Source organism: Oenanthe melanoleuca, chromosome 2 (genome assembly GCF_029582105.1).
Source record: "Oenanthe melanoleuca isolate GR-GAL-2019-014 chromosome 2, OMel1.0, whole genome shotgun sequence".
In the NCBI taxonomy this organism is placed as follows: domain Eukaryota; kingdom Metazoa; phylum Chordata; class Aves; order Passeriformes; family Muscicapidae; genus Oenanthe; species Oenanthe melanoleuca.
The window spans coordinates 102,841,707-102,861,441 of record NC_079335.1 but is presented as its reverse complement, the minus strand read 5'-3'; the positions used below and the strand labels follow the sequence as shown (position 1 = coordinate 102,861,441).

At 37.5% G+C, this 19,735-nt stretch overlaps 1 protein-coding gene across 2 annotated transcripts in view; it reads left to right on the top strand.

Moving 5' to 3' along the window:
* Positions 1-19,735, top strand: part of SEPTIN7 (septin 7) — a 61,395-nt gene that overhangs the window by 19,917 nt on the left and 21,743 nt on the right. For both annotated transcript variants that reach the window (XM_056486060.1, XM_056486059.1), the window contains exon 2: positions 14,360-14,466. In XM_056486060.1, the coding sequence (XP_056342035.1) occupies positions 14,360-14,466 (107 nt within the window). The remainder of the gene's footprint in view (positions 1-14,359; positions 14,467-19,735) is intronic.

Genomic DNA, 19,735 nt, shown 5'->3' with positions numbered 1-19,735 from the left:
ATAAATCCTAAGGGAAATCTGGAAGAAAAGATGATGTTTTGCAGGTGTATATTCTTCATTTTACAGAATATAAAAATTAAGATTGTTATAAATTACCACAATTGGGTAGGTCAATCAATAAGGCAATTTATTAGTTTGTTGATAAGGAATAGACAACACAGTGTTGGGGACATGGGGAGTCTGTGCTCTGCCAACACATCTGTCCCACCTTTGGTCACTGCCCCTTTCATAGGCAGTTTCTTGTGGGCTGTGACATGCCCCTGTGCTGGGGTACAAGTTCGAGCAAGCCCAAACATGTTGGCTAGCACTCCAGCAGCAGTGGCTACAAGCCTCTACAAGGTCTGGACAGGGCTAGAACATGTTTTCTGGTTACACTCTTAGCAAGCAGGGACAAGCCTGCTCATGTTCAAGCAAGCTTGCATTTTCTTTATACATAAAAGTGGATACAATTCATTATTATAGTGACAGAATAATAAAAATACATAAAAACAAAAAAATCAATTTACAACAAAGTGATTTAAACAAATATAATGAAATTAGATTTGCTTGTGTCTCATGTCTATGCTTTACTTTGGATTTAGTATTCTTGTTTATATTGATTATAATGACACGAATCACTATGAAACATTTCACAAGATCAAACTGTAAAAGGTTGTTAACCTGAAACACTTTCTAGAAAGAGGAAGTTTGTTGTGGTTGTTGATGGTGAGTTTATTTTTGGAAAGAATGCTAATGGAGCAGAGGACTTATTGATGTATACTGTAACACAGCTCAGCACAACATATTTTTACCGAAGTTTGAATCCTGCCTAAAACTATTTTCTACAGCCTTCCAATTGATTTTTCTGCTGGACTGTTTCACTGCAGCTTTTAAGTAGATGCTGGGGTGACTGGCGCTGATCTCCTGGTATTATACTCAATTTGGAAATCTGTCCTTGTTTTTTCTCTGCCCACTGTGCATGACTTAGGTGCTTCACTGTTGAGAAGTCTTCTTTAGAAGCAGCATAGATTTGGGCTGCCTATGTTTAACTGCTGATTTCACATATAGCTGGTAGTTTGTTTTTCAGTTTTATTCAAACCATCTTGTGCTTTTTGAGCACTTACCAACTTGATCTTCTCACCGTTCTCCTCATTCCAGCCCTAGGTTTTCTGTTGATTCTGGTGTTTGCCTGCATGCTGGTTTACCTCTGGATGGGTATTGATGTTTGAGATACCTTACATTGCAGCATAGTCACCAAATCGGCCATCTTCATCCTTTTAATTCCTTATCCTTTGGACTGCTTAGTTACATCTTCATTTTTGTGATGGTGACTTGACTGTTGTTTTACATGTACTTTTGAGAATGAGGTTCCCAATAACATTACAGGTATTCAAGTATAAAAAAACAACCCTGGTTTTTCATCATAATAAGTTCCAACAATAGCTGATGTTACTGAAATGGTAAAAGCCGCCCTATTCTCCACTCTTTTTGTAAGGCTATTTTACTAGTAGTGATAGCATTTGGAAATGGCTTGGAAAAACCCAGACTTGGATCTTCCTTTTCAAAAGTATTCAAATCGGCATGTCAGGAAAATTAATCCACAAACACCAGAGGTTTATGTCCCAACAGGACAAAGGAGTCCTTTTTGCTTTATTCGAATAAAGGGGGAGGCCATGAGGCATTCCCCTGGGATCTCTCGAAATTTTGGAGGACACAGTCTCCTTTTTATCTGAATTTCCTGGCCGTATTTCCCTCTCTCTTTCCCCATTGGCTGAGGTACTTGAGAGGTACAGACTTCCCGGAACACCTGATACCTGAGATTCCCCTCTAATGTATAACCCTCCCTTTTACTTTCTAATTCTTCTAGAATTAATAGTTTTCTCCCATTGCTTCTTTCATGTTAAAATATCCAGTTTCATTTATCAGCAAACCTACAGCTTGTTTGTAAAGGCAAATATCTTTTTCCATTCATCAGTCAGTGGAATCCATCCCATTGTTTCTTTTATCTCTCAGGTGCTAGGCTTATCTACCTGCTGGTAGATTCACAGCTCTTTTCTAAAGACAAATCCGACATTCCTCTCAAGTGGAAAGTCCTTGTCAGTCAGTGCCTTAGATACAACTTTGTTTTGGAGTTCTATACATCATTTGGCTGCTTTTTTTTAAAAAAAAAAAAAAAAAAAAAAAGAGTACCTGTGGATTTCTTTGACATGACTGATTTTCCCCAATCGATGGGATGGTGGCAAACTGTCTTCTTCTAAGCTTCCTTTACTACAACTACAACTTTAATGTGTGACCAGCATAAAGTTACCATTGGAAAATAAGCAGAGCTGGTGTCTCCAAGACTGCTGGGTCCTTTGAGAGTTTTGCCATCAGAACATGGCAAGGATGATGAGCATCACACATGTTAATGGATAAAACACTGTGCAGGAAGAAAACTGCTTTTTTGTTGTGGCTCTGGGCTCACTATTAGACTTACTTATTTCAAGTGTTCTCATTTTCTTCTAGCTTTTGAATAATTGCACATCTTTAAAAACTATAAAACTTGGATGCATATTTTCATTTAAGTATCATGCACTTGTCAGCTGCTTTCTAGACCAGGTTATGGTGGCTTTTAGGAAAATGAGACTTCAGTACTTTCCATTGCCAAAAAAAGCTACAAAAACAAAACACAAACACAAAAAAAAAATAAACACACAAAAACCAAAAACAAACAAACCCACAAAAACCCCCCCCACCCCAAAATATAAAAAGTTTGCTTGTTTAATGAAAAACAGAACAGAATGAAAAAGTGAAGGGGGAATAAAATTATACTCTGCATTCCATATGTGGTCAGCCTCTTTTTGATTAGTTTTTCTGTAGAGCTTTTTTTTTCCCTATGTCCCTGATGTTTTTTACAGTTGTTGGAATTCTGTTTTCATGCTTATTATTAATGTAGTGGACAATCCTTTAAAGATGCTTGGATGGGAAAATTTAGTTGATGTAGAGGGTATCCGTGGCATGAATAAGTGCATGGAAATGATACTTCATAATTTTTAAGTACTTGAAAAATCATCATATCCTCATTGACATTTAGAAAATGTCCTTCTAGTTTAATTAGAAAAACTGTGATCCAGCAATAGCAGCTATTCCTCTAGGCTGAAGTTCATGTTTTAACCTTGCCTAAGTCTGTGCTGTTGCTGAAAGAACTAATAGCACTTGGCCTGAATTGGATTAGTGTGCAAATCCAGCTGGAGTATTTTCTGGGAGCTGCAAGGAAGGTCAGTCTTGGTCTGCTTGCAGCCCAGCAAAGGAGAATCTTGTGTCAGCATAGAGGAATGGCTTGAAGACTGGGATTTAATTTTTTTTTCTGGTGGCAATTGATATGGTTGATATGACAGTTATGAGGCATTTGTTTCAGAAAGTTGTCAAACTGAGTCTTGGTTGCATTGAAGTAATATTTTGACTAAAAATCTTGAGTTTTACATAATTTTTGGATCTGTGTTTATGTCTGAGATATTTTTCCTTGAAGAATTTTGACTTCTCTAATTGGAACAGCAGCTTATCCTATGGATAGCTTCCTACAAACAATACTAAATGAGGTTATGCATAAGTCTGTCATGTAGGGTAGAATTGAAAAATATTCCTAGATGAATGTTTAAAAACTATATTTTGTGAATTCTGTATGTTTCTGAAATTTTTGAGAACTCAGGAGAAGAGTGCAACCTGTAGCACTTCTCAACTTATCAGGTATATCTCACTTCCATGGCTCACTGAAGTTTAACTTCCTTTTTGTTTTTTTTAATGTCTCATTACTAAAATTACTATTTCAGGAGAAATGTGTATCTGATATATCATTTTGGACAACAAACTTGAATAGGAATATGATAATTGCTCAAATGAATTTTTAAAGATGGTATGTGAGGTGTGGGAAGCTTTATGCTTTGGGAGAGCAACATTAGACTTCTTCAACTCAGATTTTGAAGTTTGGATAAAACAAAAATGCATAGTACTGCAAAAGTGGTATCTGTGTATTCTAATTTAAGGAATATAGAAATTGTTAGACTGTTTCATGTCCTTCTAGCCCTATAGAGGCAAATAACTTTGAAATCCACAATGCAACTCAGCTTTAACATAAAATAAATATTGAAATAAAGGATGAGGTGAAACTGATGTTTTGTATTAAAAAGGTTAATTTAGAAGGATACCATTACATTGTAGTGAAGGAGAAATTGCAAGATTTCTTCATTTTTTAGGTCTTGGAGACATAGACTGCTGTTAAAAGTGTGGAATATATATGAAGTTGCTAACTTAAAGGAAATTGACTATTGACAAGTATTTGTTCACGGCTTTTCTGCTACATCAGTGTCAGGCAGAGCAGAAAACAGCTGCAGCTCAGCAGGCATTGAGACAGAAAAGAGCATGTCAGAGTTTCACTTACTTACATGTTAGGGTTTTTTTGCATTGTATCTGACTGAATAGTTTAAGAATTTATGTGAAAAAACATTTTAAGAATTATATTTTGCATCTCTTTTGACTAAATTCGTTGTGTGTCATTCTCACCTTCTGTAAAGGATAAGCTTCCCAGATTCAGTGTCCTTACCTCTGGGCTGTGTGCTCTGTAGCTGGCAGGAATTCCAGAAGGAGTCATGGTTCACCTCCAGTGTCTGTCCTTCAGGCTTATCTGCTGCAAAACATAGCAAGCACTCTGGACAGGTCTTAGGATATCACCTTATCAGACCTGTCCATTTTCTTTTCACTTTGTAAACAGGTACTTCTGTTGTCGGCTGCAAAAGCAGCTCAGTTTTCTTCTAAGTCATTACTAGAAAACTGAACAGTGGTGGCAGCAATTTGGAAACAATGGCTTAGCACTTCAGCACAACAGTTGTTACCATATAAAAAGAGGTGTAGTCTTGACAACACAAGCTTATTCCAGTCTTCTTCTCCCTTTTTTAGAGCTAAAATATCTATTTTTACAATTCTAGTGGAGGCTGTCTTACGGAAACAAAAGTATGTTTTTCCAAGGTTGCTTAAAAGTGTATCCAGGAGTGCACATCTCTGTGATCCTCTTGTTCCTTGGTTGACTAACACCAGATCAATGCAGCAGAATTATCCTAATTTGCAGACAACATTTCCCTAATTTCTCATTCCTTATTGCCAAAAAATCTTATCACTGGGGTGAATTTTCAGAATTCTGTCTAGCGGTCTATATCTTCCTCTTGCCACTTGTACCAATTAAGGGGTTTGTCATAACATAGTTTCCAGCTATAAAAAGTGCTTGGAAGGATATTAAAGAGAGAAGAGGTAAGGTATAAGGTATTCAAAGAAATTTTTACTACCACAAGAAACGTTCTAAGTTAAGTCCTCTGACAGAGTTTTGTGGATTTGTTTAATAGCAGAGTGTCCCATCTGGGTTATTTTGAGAGCACTCAATATGCTTCCAGTAGCTTTTATTTTGTTCTAGTGTAAAAGCTGATGAAGTGTTGAGTAACTCAATCTAAGTGCTCTTTGTATCTTCTGTAGAGACTCATTAGGTTCCATGTAAAAATAATTTTGGTTTTTGTCCATCTGAAATTTTCCGTGATACTCATGCCTTAGATGTATCAGCTGGGTGGCGTTTTGAGGAAGATGCCTTAAGTGGTTCACCTTTCTCTCCTTCTGCTCAAGTTGATGTGCAGACCTTCTTTTCTTGAGTTGCTTGCATGCCACGCTCTCTGAGATGTTGACTCTGTATCCGTCTGCACCTAGTATTTTAATCTTAAAGATTAAGTAAATCCCATCACTCTTTATTTTTTCATTAACATTTTGATAGCTGTCTGTTTTGTTTCTGTCCAAGTAATGAAAGAGCCTACTGTGACTAATCTGTGATCTCTGTTCATTAATGTATCTTTCATTCTTTAGTCAGCAAATGTTAGCAGTTATTTACTGGAAATGCTGTACAAATGGTTGTTAGCAGTAATGTAGAGATGACAAATTTCATGTTCCTATAATATTTCCCTTTTCTTTCTTTCTTTCTTTATTTTAAATAATTAGGGAATTCAATTCTGTTTATCCCTGTATTTGCCTCCAGAGAGTAAGTCCAGTTCTGCAGCTTTCTCTAGATGTATAGTTCTTTCACACCAAGCAGTGGTGGTCTCAGATATTTGCTTTCTTGCCTTAAACAGAGCATCCTGCTTTATCATTTTTCACAACAATTTCTGTTCCTCTTGGTTTGATTTTTTGAAGCAATAAGGTTTTTTTCTTCTCTTATGAAGGCTTTTTATTTTGGCTTTGTAAAAGCCTGTGAAAATTGAAGGTATATGCTTGTTATGAGGTTTCACCGTAGAGGATTTGTCCTGGAACTCTGCAGCTTCTATCATTTCCAGTTGAATTCTTTAACCCAGTTACTTCACAGAGAGCTTGTGCATTCAGGTTTCCATGTAGGTCAGTTTTGACAACTTCCTGTTGCTTGTGTGAGATGTTATATAGTGTTTCATGTCATTATGAAAATACACCATGGGATCAATATAAACAAAAATACGGGATCCAAAGTAAAGCATGGACATAAGACACAGGAAAAATCTAATGATTATATTTATAATCATTATATTTATATAATTTATATTTATAAATTTGTATTTAAATCTTTTTGTTGTAAATTGTTGATTTTTTTTGTTTGTTTGTTTTTATTTTTTGTTTTTATGTATTTTTATTATTTTGCCACTATAATCATGAGGTGTATCAACTTTTATGTATAAGGAAAATGTGATCTTGTTTGGACTAGAGCAGGCTTGTCCCTGCTGTTACCTCCTTGCTAGGAGTGTAACGTGACAACATGTTCAAGCCTTAATCAGACCTTGTAGAGGCTTGTAGCCAATGCTGCTGGAGTGCTAGCCAGGATATTCGGGCTTACACGGACTTGTACCCCAGCACAGGGGCATGTCACAGCCCACCAAGAAACCACCAATAAAAGGGGCAGTGACCAAAGGTGAGACAGACGTGTTGGCAGAGCATGGAGTTCCCACGTCCCCAGCGCTGCTTTGCCTATTCCTTATCAATGAATTAATAAATTGTCTTATTGATTGACCTACCCAATTGTGGTCTCTAAAGCTGCATTACAGTATGCCTACAGCTTAATCAGACACACAGGAGTGTTATTTCACCTAACACAGAAAACAAAGCAAGGTAAGCTTTGGCAAGCCTGGACTGCAGCTGCTAATGGTAGGCTTGTAATGCTGAAGCTCAGATTAGCGCATTTCAGCTGTTTTTGGTACTAGATATGAGTGGGCCAATGCCATGGATGTTTTTGTCATTGGCAGTAATGTTGAACTAAAAGTGAAGAGAAGCTTGTGGATTTGGTTCTTGGTTTTACTGGACTGTCAAGGTTTTGTCCACAATGCTGAAAGATTGCTTCCCGTGCCTCATGTTAGATTAGGTAACGTGTCCTATTTTAAATGGCTGCCTTGAAGATATGCTGTTTATCAGGAGCAAAGCCTGTATATGCAATTAGAGGAAATACTACTTTCTTGAAGAAGTGTCGCTAATTCTTTGAGTTGTGAATTGTCAGTGATTCTTCTGTGACAGGGAAGAGGTCCAGTTTTTTAAATGCAGATTTTTACACTTAGCCTTGTTTCTAAAAAGAGAGGAGAGTATTTGACTTAGCTCATCTGTCTGGTGTCATTTCCCCCTCATTTTCCTATCCTGAAGACCTATGTCCCCTGGTTTGCTGGATCGCTTCTTGCCTCACATGCTGCATTGTGAATTCTAGGGCAAGAGTTGGATTGGGAGTAGGGACCATTTCTCTTGGCAGTAGCCAAAGTTTCACCTGTGAAGTTAAACCAAAGTTTCATGGCAGTGTTAATCTGTCAGTTGTAGAAAGCTAGACCTGCTTCTGCTTTGAGAGGAAACAATAGTACTTGAAAAATGCTATGAAGAATCTGTTGCAATATTCTTCTGAGGTATTTCCCACCTCTAATGGCTTTGGCTAATGGCTTTTCTGAATTATTTAAAGGTCATTTGTGACAAGAACAATATGCGAAGAGTCTGCCCTCAGTTATTGCACTTTAAGTTCTGCTCTAGGAAAATTGATGAAATTGTCTGTATCCTGAATGCTGAAATTATGTTGCTGCTGATGCAGTTGCTCACAGGCCAAAATTAATTTATTGCTGCTAGACTTCTCTTTTCCTCTGTTTTGCTAGGAGCATCTTTGTGGCTCTAACATACGTTGCTTCCATAATTTATGCTTCACAATCAGGTTATGAAATGAGGGAGCTTTGGCTTTCTTCTACTTACAAATGTCTGTAAAAGACAAAATTGATCATTTGCAAGATTTCACATGACACCATCCTACATGGAAAAGTAGATAAGTGGCAGCAGCATGGTCCTGCTCCCATCCTCCTCCTGACTGGTTTCACTTGGATGTTCTTACATGTTTGCTGGAATGTTGGTTTATATTTTGTAGAGCACTGAAAACAGGAACTAGCCTTTATGAAAGCTTCTAAAATCAGACTTAAAATTAAAAGCATCTTGTAGTCTCCATTTTTGTGGTTGTCTATAATGACATGGCAGAGCATCATTCCCCCTTGGCAAGAAGATGGTTCCATCATGCCACTTTCTGTAGTTCAGGCTCTCTGATTATTCACGTAGCTTCCCTTCTGTATAAAAGCAAAAACCTTCATGTATAGTGCCATCCAAGCCATTGCACATTTGCATAAAGCTGCCAGTGCTGTCGTGCACATAAACTGTGAATTGTAAAAGGATGAAAGAAGATGAAATGCATTATTTTGTATGCCTTCTGACTAGCTTTTTACTCTTCTTTAAGTCATCAGCATCAAACTAATGGATTATATTTTAAGCAAAAACTGTCACAATAATTAAAATTTATAAAATGGAAAAATTCCATTAAAATACTTGCTCACCAGCTAAAAATAAAATGTAATAAATTGTAAACATAAAGTGTAATAAAATGTAAACATTCTGGATAAGTAGGCTGTGGAGAAGTACAGCATTTTTCTGTTGAATTTGATCCCCTTGTAATAACTCTTTGTTGATATCCAGTGTGCTGTCAAATGCACTTTATCACAGGAGAAATATACTGTTGGTTATCTTCATTCTGAGAAAGCAGTGAAGCAACTGCAGCTTATGCTTGACTGTATCAAAGAACTCTAAATACAGATGTCTACTTAAAATGCAGTGGAAGCTTCCAAAAATCTGTGCAATTTGTGGAAACCTGGTTACCATGGGACTTACTGGTGGCTCGTCTGTAATGAACTGCAAGTCCCGCTGGGATGAGTTACCTTCTCTCAGCAATGCATCTTTTGACTCTGCAGTTCTTGCTGTGTCAGGTTAATAGAGACAGTAATAGAGAGACTGGGCCATCTTCTTGGTGATGATACATGGAGCAAATCACTTTGAGCAATTAAACTGGAGTCTTGATTTCCAGTGCTACAAAGCATTTTTCATTCTGGTAGGCGATTCCTTAACAGTCTTGTAGTCCCACCTGGAGCTTGGGAAAGCACCTTGAAATTCCTAAGTACTCTTGTGGTCATTGTTCCCAGTGGTGCAATTGATTGTCAGAGGGCATAAGCATGAAATACTGTTTCACTGGTAGATAGCTACGTAATTGTTAGTGAAGAGTAGAAAACTTCGGGTTACTTCTGCAAGAGTAACTTATAATGAAGAGGTAGGAAGTCATGCAGAGAGCACATTGGGAATGTTCAAGATTGGTTACTCACCTTGATCACTTGCTATGTTTAATGAGTTTTCACATGAGGTCATAAATCCAAGAACGCAAGTCGTGCTTTTTTCAGGGCTTGAGTTTTAGAAAACAAGATCCTACAAATATAGAAGAAAACCAATCCTGGATTTTCAGAATGATGTGGTATCTAGAAGATATAGTGTGATGCATTATTGAGAGGGGCAGCATATGACTGAGAAAACTGCGGTCTCCACTGGAAGTTACAATAAAGCTGGAAAAAAGCTAGGTTGGACTGGACTTCTTGTCCATTTTTCTTGTTGGTATTTGAGTATGAATGGCAGAGGCTGGAAATTTGGGGGAGCTTGGAAATATGCCACATTCTTCATGTGCCACAGCAATGAACAGTGAAAAAAAATCATTAAGGGTAACAATTCACTTCTGTTATCACAGGGAGTAGATGCTGGCAGATTGAGGCTTTTTGTAGTAATAAAGTCATAGTAAGAACTGATGGAAACAAGTTAGAGTGAGTAGATTTTCTAATGGATTATCACAGATTAGGATTTCTGGTTCATTTATGGGGAGGGATTTGGAAATGAAGGTGGAAGATTTATGTAGCTCAGTTGAGCTAGTTCACTAATTTTTTTACCCGAGTACTGCTTTCCCCCATTCACATGGATTACACACCCTTGTTCCAGCGTTTTAATTGTTCATTTCCTTTACTTATGTGCTTTAATACTATTCTGGAGACTACTGACATGGTTTGCAAACCATTCCGGTGGTTTCCAGTGGTCTCCTCTGACCTCCAGAAGTTTGAGATGTATATGCTTGAGATGTAAAAGAGAAGACTGAATGTGTTGGTTTTTGGTTTTTTTTGCTTTGTTTCCCTTCTCATGTTAACAGCTAGTCTTATATGGGTAGGAAAAAAAGGAAATACTTAATCAGTGTTTTGTTGACAGAAGAAAAAATGTTGCTGTCCAAGGTAAATTTAAAGTGATGTGCTATGGACCATCTTTATAAAGATGCTAATGGTCATGAGGTGATTGTTAACCCAAGTGTATAAGAAGAGTTCCACTCTTTGTACAGTTATTCAGAAATTTGTGGACTTTCGTTAGCTCTGTAAAGGGCTCACAAAAGGTCTTCCTTTGCATAAGTATGTTAGTAAAAGTACTTGCTTATTTCTACCAACAAGAGTGGCCAGCTTCATGTGTTTGAATGTTACTACAAAAATAGCTTGATAAAATGTTAACATTTGGAAACACTAAGTTGCTGATAAATGTGAGATACAAAATAATGAAGAAAAATAACAATATTTAGAAGAACTTGAAGCCTATGTGAAATATTTAGTAAGAGAATGAGGATGAGGTAAAAGCAGTACCTGGATACACAAAATAATTAACCTTTTGGATTCAGGATTACCCTGCAATATAAATGTTTTCCTTTTTTTCTTGTTTTAAAACAAATTTCTAAAAAACATCTCTCTCTAAAGTAGGCACCTAGGTCTAACCACATCATAATTCATTAAGTGATTGGAACTTACTGCTATTGAAAAGGTTCTATTACATTACATCCTTTTGCCAGTTCATGCAGTGGTCAAAGGGCAGAATCTCATCAGAATTGCCTACTGAAAGTGGGAAGATGCATTTTATTTGGGATGTATCGTTTTGTTTATGTAAAGGCAAATTAAATTTCACTTGTTTTCTCTTCTCCCTTGTGGTTTTTTAGTCATATTCATAGTCTGTTGCATGCATGGAAACTGATTTCGCAGCCTTTCCAGTGGGCAATCCTTTAATGTAACTTTGGGAAGTATAGAGGGTTTTGTTTGGCTGTGGATTTAAGGGTATTTTGTGTGTGTTTGTTTGGGGATTTGGGGGGGGGTGTTTTGGTTGGATTTTTTTTTTTTTATTGCCTTATTATATTTCTTATGAGGATTAGAATATTTCAGTATGTCCAGAAAGGCTGCTAGAATGTTCAATTACAGTTGATATCTCTAATTCTGCTTTCACTGTAGTCATCAGAGAAACTCTTATTTTGTTACAGTGGAAGCAGCATGACTTCTGATAGTACAGTATTAAATGTTCCAGTTAGAGTTTTTACCTACAGTTTCAGTGCAATTGATTTATTTGCTTTTCTCCCTTCTTACTGCTGTTGCAGATGTTGACCTTTACATGGTCTAAGGCACAACTGCATCCAGGATTGTTGCATTGATGCAGGTTCTTACAAGTAATACATCAATTATAGGTAGCAGTTAAAGCTGTTATAACCTGCACTGGCTGGTTAAAGTTAGAATGGTGGGTAAGGGTATCTAGGATGCTGGGCACCTTTGGGAACAAGACTGAGCATAAATATTCTTAGCATACTTTCTTTTCACTAATTTCAGCTCAATGTTGTCTTCACATTCTTGCAGCTGTGAGGGGGATGAAGGGTGAGGAGGGGAACAAACCTCAAATCTGTCAAGATCATGTAATGCTTCAGCAATTCAAGGACTACTTTGTATGGAGTGCCACAGCTGACATCCATCTAGGGCAAACTGCTGGTTTTCCATCACATTCTTTTGAAGCTGAAAATCTTATGTTAAATCCATATGTTGAATTTCAGTGACAACTTGACAGGCACTCATTTTCAGGAGAAGTGGTTGTTCTCAGTGTTTTTCACCTGGAATTTTTTAGCGTATAAAGACCAGCAGTAACCCCAATAGAAGGAAGAAGGGGCAACCCTTTTTGTATACTGAAGTAAAATCTGATTCTAAAATCTTTCTTCAGTACTGTAGTAGGGTGCCTTTTGCAAAATTATGGTCAAGCTAAAAAGTGAAAGTCACTGAAAGGGTATGAATTGTGCATTTCAAAACCAGAGCCACTCTCTTGACAGCTTCCGTTGGGTGGATTAAAACCTTCAGTTTAATTGAAATGGTATGTATCTCTTGAGCAAGGTTGTGAGATGGAGGTTAAACATTAACTGGGATGCATCTATGAGACTGGAAAATTATGCATTTCAGAAGCTTATTTCTGTTGCAGAGTTGGTGGGGAGGCCTCTCAGCTGCAGCTGACCCTGTCCTTAAAGTCTTGGAAATGCATAGTAGAAAATCTGTGTCCTTTGTAACAGACTTGGAGGTACTGTTGTGTTTACTGCATAGTTCATAAGTGTTTCATGCATCTGACCATGGAAAAAAGCAAAATCTGCAGGGCAGTAATAAAATCTTGTCAGCGAGCATATCCCTGCTGCCTTGCATAAACCTGTCCTGGTGGGCTGAGTGTTCATTCTTGGCACCATACCTTGAGTATCTATCTCCCTTTTCCTTGGCTGCTGCAGCCCATGAGCCTGCTTGTGGGTAGCCGCTGCTTGCTTCTCACAGTACGGGTTAGCTCATCTGTCCAAGATGGTGGGGTTTGAAGAACAAGCACACTGAGAGTGCAGGCAGCCACCAGGAGCTCTGGTTTGCAGTGTTTTATCAGCTGCTAGTCCGTTTACAGTGTAGCTAATGAGATTGCTCTGCTTGGTGCTGCAGACACCACTTGGTGGTACACCACCATAATCGAGATGGCTGCTGTGTATGAGACACCTTGTGTAATAGGAAGCGTACCTATTACAGGGGAGACAGTTCCTCACTACATTCTGTTATGTAACTCTCTTGCATTAACCCAGGACATTTATCTCAAGACAGGGTTAGAAGTTTTCTCAGTTCAGTCTCTAAATTGACACCATATTTGTTAGGCCTGGAGTAATTAGTGCTTTGGTTAAGTTTTACGTTTCAATTATGGGCCCAGTTCAGCTCATTTTCTTCCCTCAGTGAAAGTACATAGTTTGCCCTCAAATTTGTTAGTGTGAAAGCAAATTTCTCTTGTGTCTATTTCTGTTTAGATCACTGTACTGAAAGACTGCATATGAAACTTAAACAGAAAGAAAGTATCATCTTTTTATACTTTTTTTCTGTAGTTCTCATGCTTCTGTGAATTGTGTTGAAGTAGTTTCTTAACAAAAAGAAACAACCTAGGCAAAAGACTTTTCTTTTGAAGTAATAAATAGTTGATCTGAAATTCTTGCCTTTGTAGAGATGGAGGGTAATCTTTGCTGTGGGCTGTTCAGCTGTATTTGCTTGGATTGTCATGGCAGTAATGTCTCCAGGTGCTTCAGTAAGGCTGACTTACTGTTGCTCATGAAACAAATTGCCAAAAAAACCCAAATAAAATACAGTCCCCTTCTGTGCCCCAGCAACAGCAACGTTTCCTAGGCAAACCACGTAGTTTGAAAGTTCATTTTATCTCTTGTGGCGTTAATAATTATAGCAAACGAATCTCAGTCTTTTTCCCTCCCCCCGCCCCCTCCTACCCTCTCTTCTTTTTTCCCCTCCCTGTTAATAAAGACTCTGAAATAAATACTTGAAATAAAGGTGACATAAGTTGTATTAAGTATCTGCTTTGGCATTATGAGTTATACCAGGAAGTTAGCTTATGTATAAAATTTAATGTAATATAATCCTTGTGTGTTGTAATGGGATCAGTCAACAAAAGTGCTTAATACAATCAGAAAAATTAATGTCTGTATAGCCCAACAGTGACAGTTGGATTTTAAAGGTTTTCCTTGAAATTGGAACAGATGATGGATTCTCAAAGTCTTAAAATGCAGTGCACGTTTTCAGGTACTATGTTTAAAGAGCGTTTGAAATGTAGATTTAAATGTTTATATTTGATGTGATACTCCTGGTTTTACTGAAACTGTTCTGTTTTCTTCTAGGTGAATCTGGACTGGGAAAATCAACATTAATCAACTCACTATTCTTAACAGAATTGTATTCCCCAGAGTATCCAGGTCCTTCACACAGAATTAAAAAGACCGTACAGGTATGTCTGGGGAAAAAAAAGGAGCAGCCTGAATGTTGTAACTTGCAATTTAGTAATGTAAGGTGATGTACAGTTGACACATAAGCACCTGAGTTTCAAGATATATTCAGTCATGATGTAAACCACAAAGAAATTTTCAGTGTTTCTTTCAGTGTATCTGAACAAAAGAACTTTCAGGTTCTCCAAACTGTAGCCTGTAGAAATGTGGGAGCCCTGAAGTATTTTGTGTTTTGCCTGTAGATTAAAAAGCACATTTACGTGCAGAACTTTTTGAAAATATAATATTTATTATCCATTAAAATAGAGAGTAAATCTGTAGAAATACATAAATGTGCAGTAAAACCTGTCTGTATAGGCAGGCTTTTAGAGACCAAATATTAAAGGATTTGATAGAAATGCAGAGTCCTGGGTATAAAAGTATCTGTGAGTCTTCTGCAGACTGTATCCTTAGTGGTACCTTGTTTACCTGTTACAAGTTGTTATTCTGAAACATTAGGGACTAGGGTGAAGCTGTCTGGCTTTAAGAACAAGAGTTATATAAAGATGATGGCAAAGATGATGTTCCTGCAAGTGCATGATGCAACTGAACTATTTAGTCAAAGACTGAAAATCTGAAGTTGATCCATTTATTTTGTGTAATAAGTTGTTACTAATCAATTATATTTTCTCTCAAGAAAAGGAGCATGTTTTCTGTGTTATAAAAGATTATTAAAAATAAATTAGCTAATGCTAAGAAATAATGCTATGGGTAGTTTAGGATATCATTGTGTTTGTTAGGTACTTTCTGCCTCCACAGCTGAGCAGCTGAATAAGGATGCATGAGCTCTACTTACCTCTCTTGATGTGCACTTGCTTGAGACTTTGGTGAAGATAGCTTGTGATAATCTTACTTTATACAGGTGAGAGCCAAGGGTGCTCACCATTGCTGCTGCTGTCCAACAGAGTTCCTCCTGCTGTAAAATTCGACTGTGGCTGAAGTGACGGGGGCAATTACGGAGTTGTCATGAAGTGATTAAGCCCTGTGTTGAGTTAGGAGGATATGCAAGGTGCTAAACAGAAATTGTAAAATAGCGTACTTTTTTACTTGTTGGAATCAAGTAATTAAGTTCCAATGTCATGAACTACTGTCCTTACTGCTTTTTGGGACCTTGGGGTTTTTTTTTGTTTGGGGTTTTGGGTAAGACAGTTCTTGATCCAGTATCAGAATAATTAACACAGTAGAAGGAAAAAGTTAGTTATTATGTCCATATTGAGAAGTTTAAATTGCATTGCTTATCAGTTAGTTCAATGTTAAAGCTTGAATACTATTACAAAACAAATTCATTGCAGAATATCAATTTTTTCTTATTTGGAGGAAAGCTTTAGAACATCCAGAATTTGATTAACAATATATTAATAGTTTCTAAGTTTTGTTCATATCTGTTAGGCTATTTTATCAGTTTAATGTAAAACCGTAGTGACTGACATAATGAACTTGAAAGCTTGTTAAGAGGGGCATCAGACCATTCTTTCAATATTTGAATAAGGATTAAGCTTACCTGAAAGATATGTTAAGTGGGATTGGAAGAGGTGTGCAGAGTTAAACTCTCATATAATGTACTTAATACTGAGTCAATCAGTGTTGGAAAACCAAATAGGTGGGTGACTATTTTTATTGGAAGAGAGATGTAGTATCTCATTACTGGTGATTACATTTTAGTTTAGCAGAAACTAAACCAATTCAGGTTATGTTCATTTAATTTTCATTTAAATAACTGTGGGTTGGACTCCCTGTCATTGGAAGACTTTTGGTTTTTTCAGTTGGGAAATATCTTTGGAAGAATTTGTACACAAGCTAACAAGAAAAAAAACCCAAACCAAGACATCTTTCAAAAATAACTTGTTATCATCCTTATTAAAGGTACATCAGTGTAAGAAAAACTGGAATTTCTGGAATTTGAGTTAAGTACTTTCATCTGTTACGTGGCAAGATTAGATGGTCTGTTGTTTATTCCGACCATCGGGGTGGTTTGATTTGTATTAGTTTACTGGTTTAAGAAGACATACTTTTCAGAAAGCCTCTCTTAATGCTTTCTTTTTTTTCCTGTGTAAAGCTGGAGAGGGGAAGAAAAGGGCTTGAACAGAGCGCAGGCTGAAAAGCCATTGCATTTTCTTCCTACTTCCACTGCATGGGCTAAATCTTGAGGCCGAGGGGTTGCCAAAACTATTTTCAGTAGTGAATTGGGGTCTGACATGACTTAGAAAATAATATGGTGGGAATGAAATAGATTTAAAGGCTATCTTCCCCTCTAGAAACTAATTTTGACTTTATCTAATAAGAATTTTTTTTTTTTATGCTTGCAATGCAACTTTGCTTTCAGTGCCTTCGAATGAATGAAAATTCAGTGTAGCATTTTAAGAAAGAAACGGAAATTCTTGTTTCATTGTGTGTGAGCATAAAATTTTTCCCCCTACAAGCATGAAAATTGTGTGTGGTAGCAATTTGTATGATGTGGAGGTGTTTCCTGTCAGATATTAAAGAATAAGCAGTGGGAGTTACAGTTTGGATTGACTGGATTGTACTCTTTGCCAGTTGTCCTGGTTTGGAGGACAGGTGTCTGCCAAGAAAGGCAGGAACTTCTCTTTGAAATGGAGAATGTAAACCCCCTCCCTCCAAATTATTTTAGTTTTGTAATTAAGAGGCTCTCAGGAAAAGATATGGGAATAGGAATAACAGTTATTTACTAGGAAAATTAAAAATAGAAATACAATATTAGAATGAACAAAACCCAAAACACTGAGAGAATCAGAATACAGCCTGACACTTCGTCAGTCAGGATGTTGTTAGCAGTCCCATTAAATGGTGGCTACAGTCCTCCTGGAGTGACAGATGTGTTTCAGTTGAAGCAGTGGTCCTGTAGAAGAATGCAGTTTTTCTCTGAAGGTCCAGTGATAATGTGGAAAGGTCCGGCTTTCCTCTGGCATCCAGTGGAAAGAAGGGACTTGGTTGTTCAAAATCTTAGTTTTATTCTAGGTAGGAAAGGCTTGGTTCCTCCCCTGGCTGGAACATCTCCCAATGGGATGATGTAATTTTATCAGTCATGCAGTGGGACTTAATGGCCCAGCAGCAGATGATATCTTCCTGGAGGGAGGATGGGTTGTGGAAAAGATAAAGATGACTGCTCCACCTGGTTTAAAGATGGCCCATTAGCAGATAATATGTCCCACGAAGATAAGGATCACTGCCCCACCCAGCTTCAGCAGATGGTGATAGAATACACATTTCTGGTCACATCCTGTATTGCAACCTATTACACCAGTGAAAACCTTTTCAAGTTGAGGATTGATGAATTAGTTTTGTAGGGTAGGGATGAGAGAATCCGCCTCACTTAAGCATTCTCAAATCTAGGTTGGAATAGTCGCATGTTCTTGTATGGTGGGAACAACTTACTGATCAGGAATTGTAATAGGCTCTTGCATAATTAAACACGAACTGTGGTTTGGGTTTGAAAACCATTGCAGTTTGGAGTTGTTTTGTGAGGCAGGCCCTTTGCATTATACTCATAAAAAATGCAGAAAAATGGTTAAGAGTAAGTGATTTGGTGCCAAATGAATTCACAGGAAACATACTCAGAAATGAGAGGCTATTAAATTTGTTTTCTCTGATCATTATCTGACTACCTTAAATACAGGATGGCAAAGACCTCTTTCATCCAATAAAAAGCAGTCAAGCTGTAATAAGCATCATTTGATGAACGCTGCATAGTAACTGCTGAGGAGACTGGTGTGACCCAGCTGACTGGAGTGCATGGGAAAATGGCTGTTTGGAGGAGACTATTCTTACAAAGTCTTGAATTCCAAGACTTGAACTAATGTTTTCCATGAATCCCTTGGGAATACTTGTAAATCAGATGATGGGATGCAGTTGAATGCTTAACTGTGAATGACACTAGTTTACAGTGATTTTCTGGATCTTTTCCAGATGTTGCTTTCTGTGCCTTTGACCATGTATGGACACATCCATTTAGATTAGGAAAATGCACCTTTGCAGAGGCTTTGTAGCAGAATCTTAATTTACTATTTCCTACCAGTGTAATCTACTGCTTACAATATATCCTGAATGTGGTCTGATTGTCCACTGCACGAGCACAGGACATTTAATTCATTAGCTAATGTTTCTTGTTCTGTAGGTTTGTGAAAACCCTGCTCTGATAGCAAGATGAATTTATGAAAAGTAAGGAAAAAATTTAAGTCCTCACCACCAAGTATTAGCTCTGTCTGCAGAGATTTAGTTGCTGCAGACCATTTGTCAGAAGGTGACTTCACAAACTCAGCCACACTTAGATTTTACAAGCATGCAGAATCAGGGAAAATACTTGGCTTGACATTTCTGAGATCTCTTGACGGTTCTTTTCCTTTGTTATAAACATATATTCAAAATAATGTATTATTAATTACTTCTTTTGTAGAAGCATTCCACCATGAGCCCATAACAATTTAATGGTTCTTGCTGGGAATTTTTGTGCTGGAGAATAAAGCTGATACCTCGTAGCTCTTTGCAAGAGTACATCTCTTAATGTTATCATCTCTAGTATCTTGCAGGTATTGTAGGTTTCTTATACTTGCAGAGAACTTGGTAATAGGAGGACTGTGTGGTTACAATATGCAAGATAGCCAAAAGAATGGAAGGAATCAGAAGTTAATCTCTTGTGTGCTAAAGCTTGTGAGTAGTAAGCTCTTGGCTGAGTTGACTATGCCTGGGGATTACTGTCTTGAGTTCTGGTATCAATTGTGTACAATAAAATTCCTTCACAGAACTCTTGAGGATGGGGGGGACGTATACTCGCCATAATTACAACATACATGTTTCTAAAGCTGTGCATGTATTTCTAGGTTCTCATGGCTTTCAGCTGCACACTTTTGGAAGGGTGAGAGTTTTATAGTTTGTGAAAGAGTAACTTGGTGGTGACTTAGGCTGGTGTGTGTACAGTTTTGTTCAGTTGGTTTTAATTCCTGTTTTTTTATAGCACCCTAACCGTGCAGTAAGGCCTGTTCATGTTGGAGTTTGAATTGGGTGGTCTTGAACTCCAGCCCAACTTGGATACTTCTGTGACTGGTATTCTGATAGCCATTAACTCTTTGAGAACTAGCAGCAAAAGGTACTGATCAAGCTTGGATAGGATCTCTGCTGCTGAATAAATAAAAACAGCATCCTGCATACATTGAGGTTAAATATGAAGCTTTCTTTGTAGGTAGTTACTGTTTTCTGTAATTCTAATATTCTTTTTTA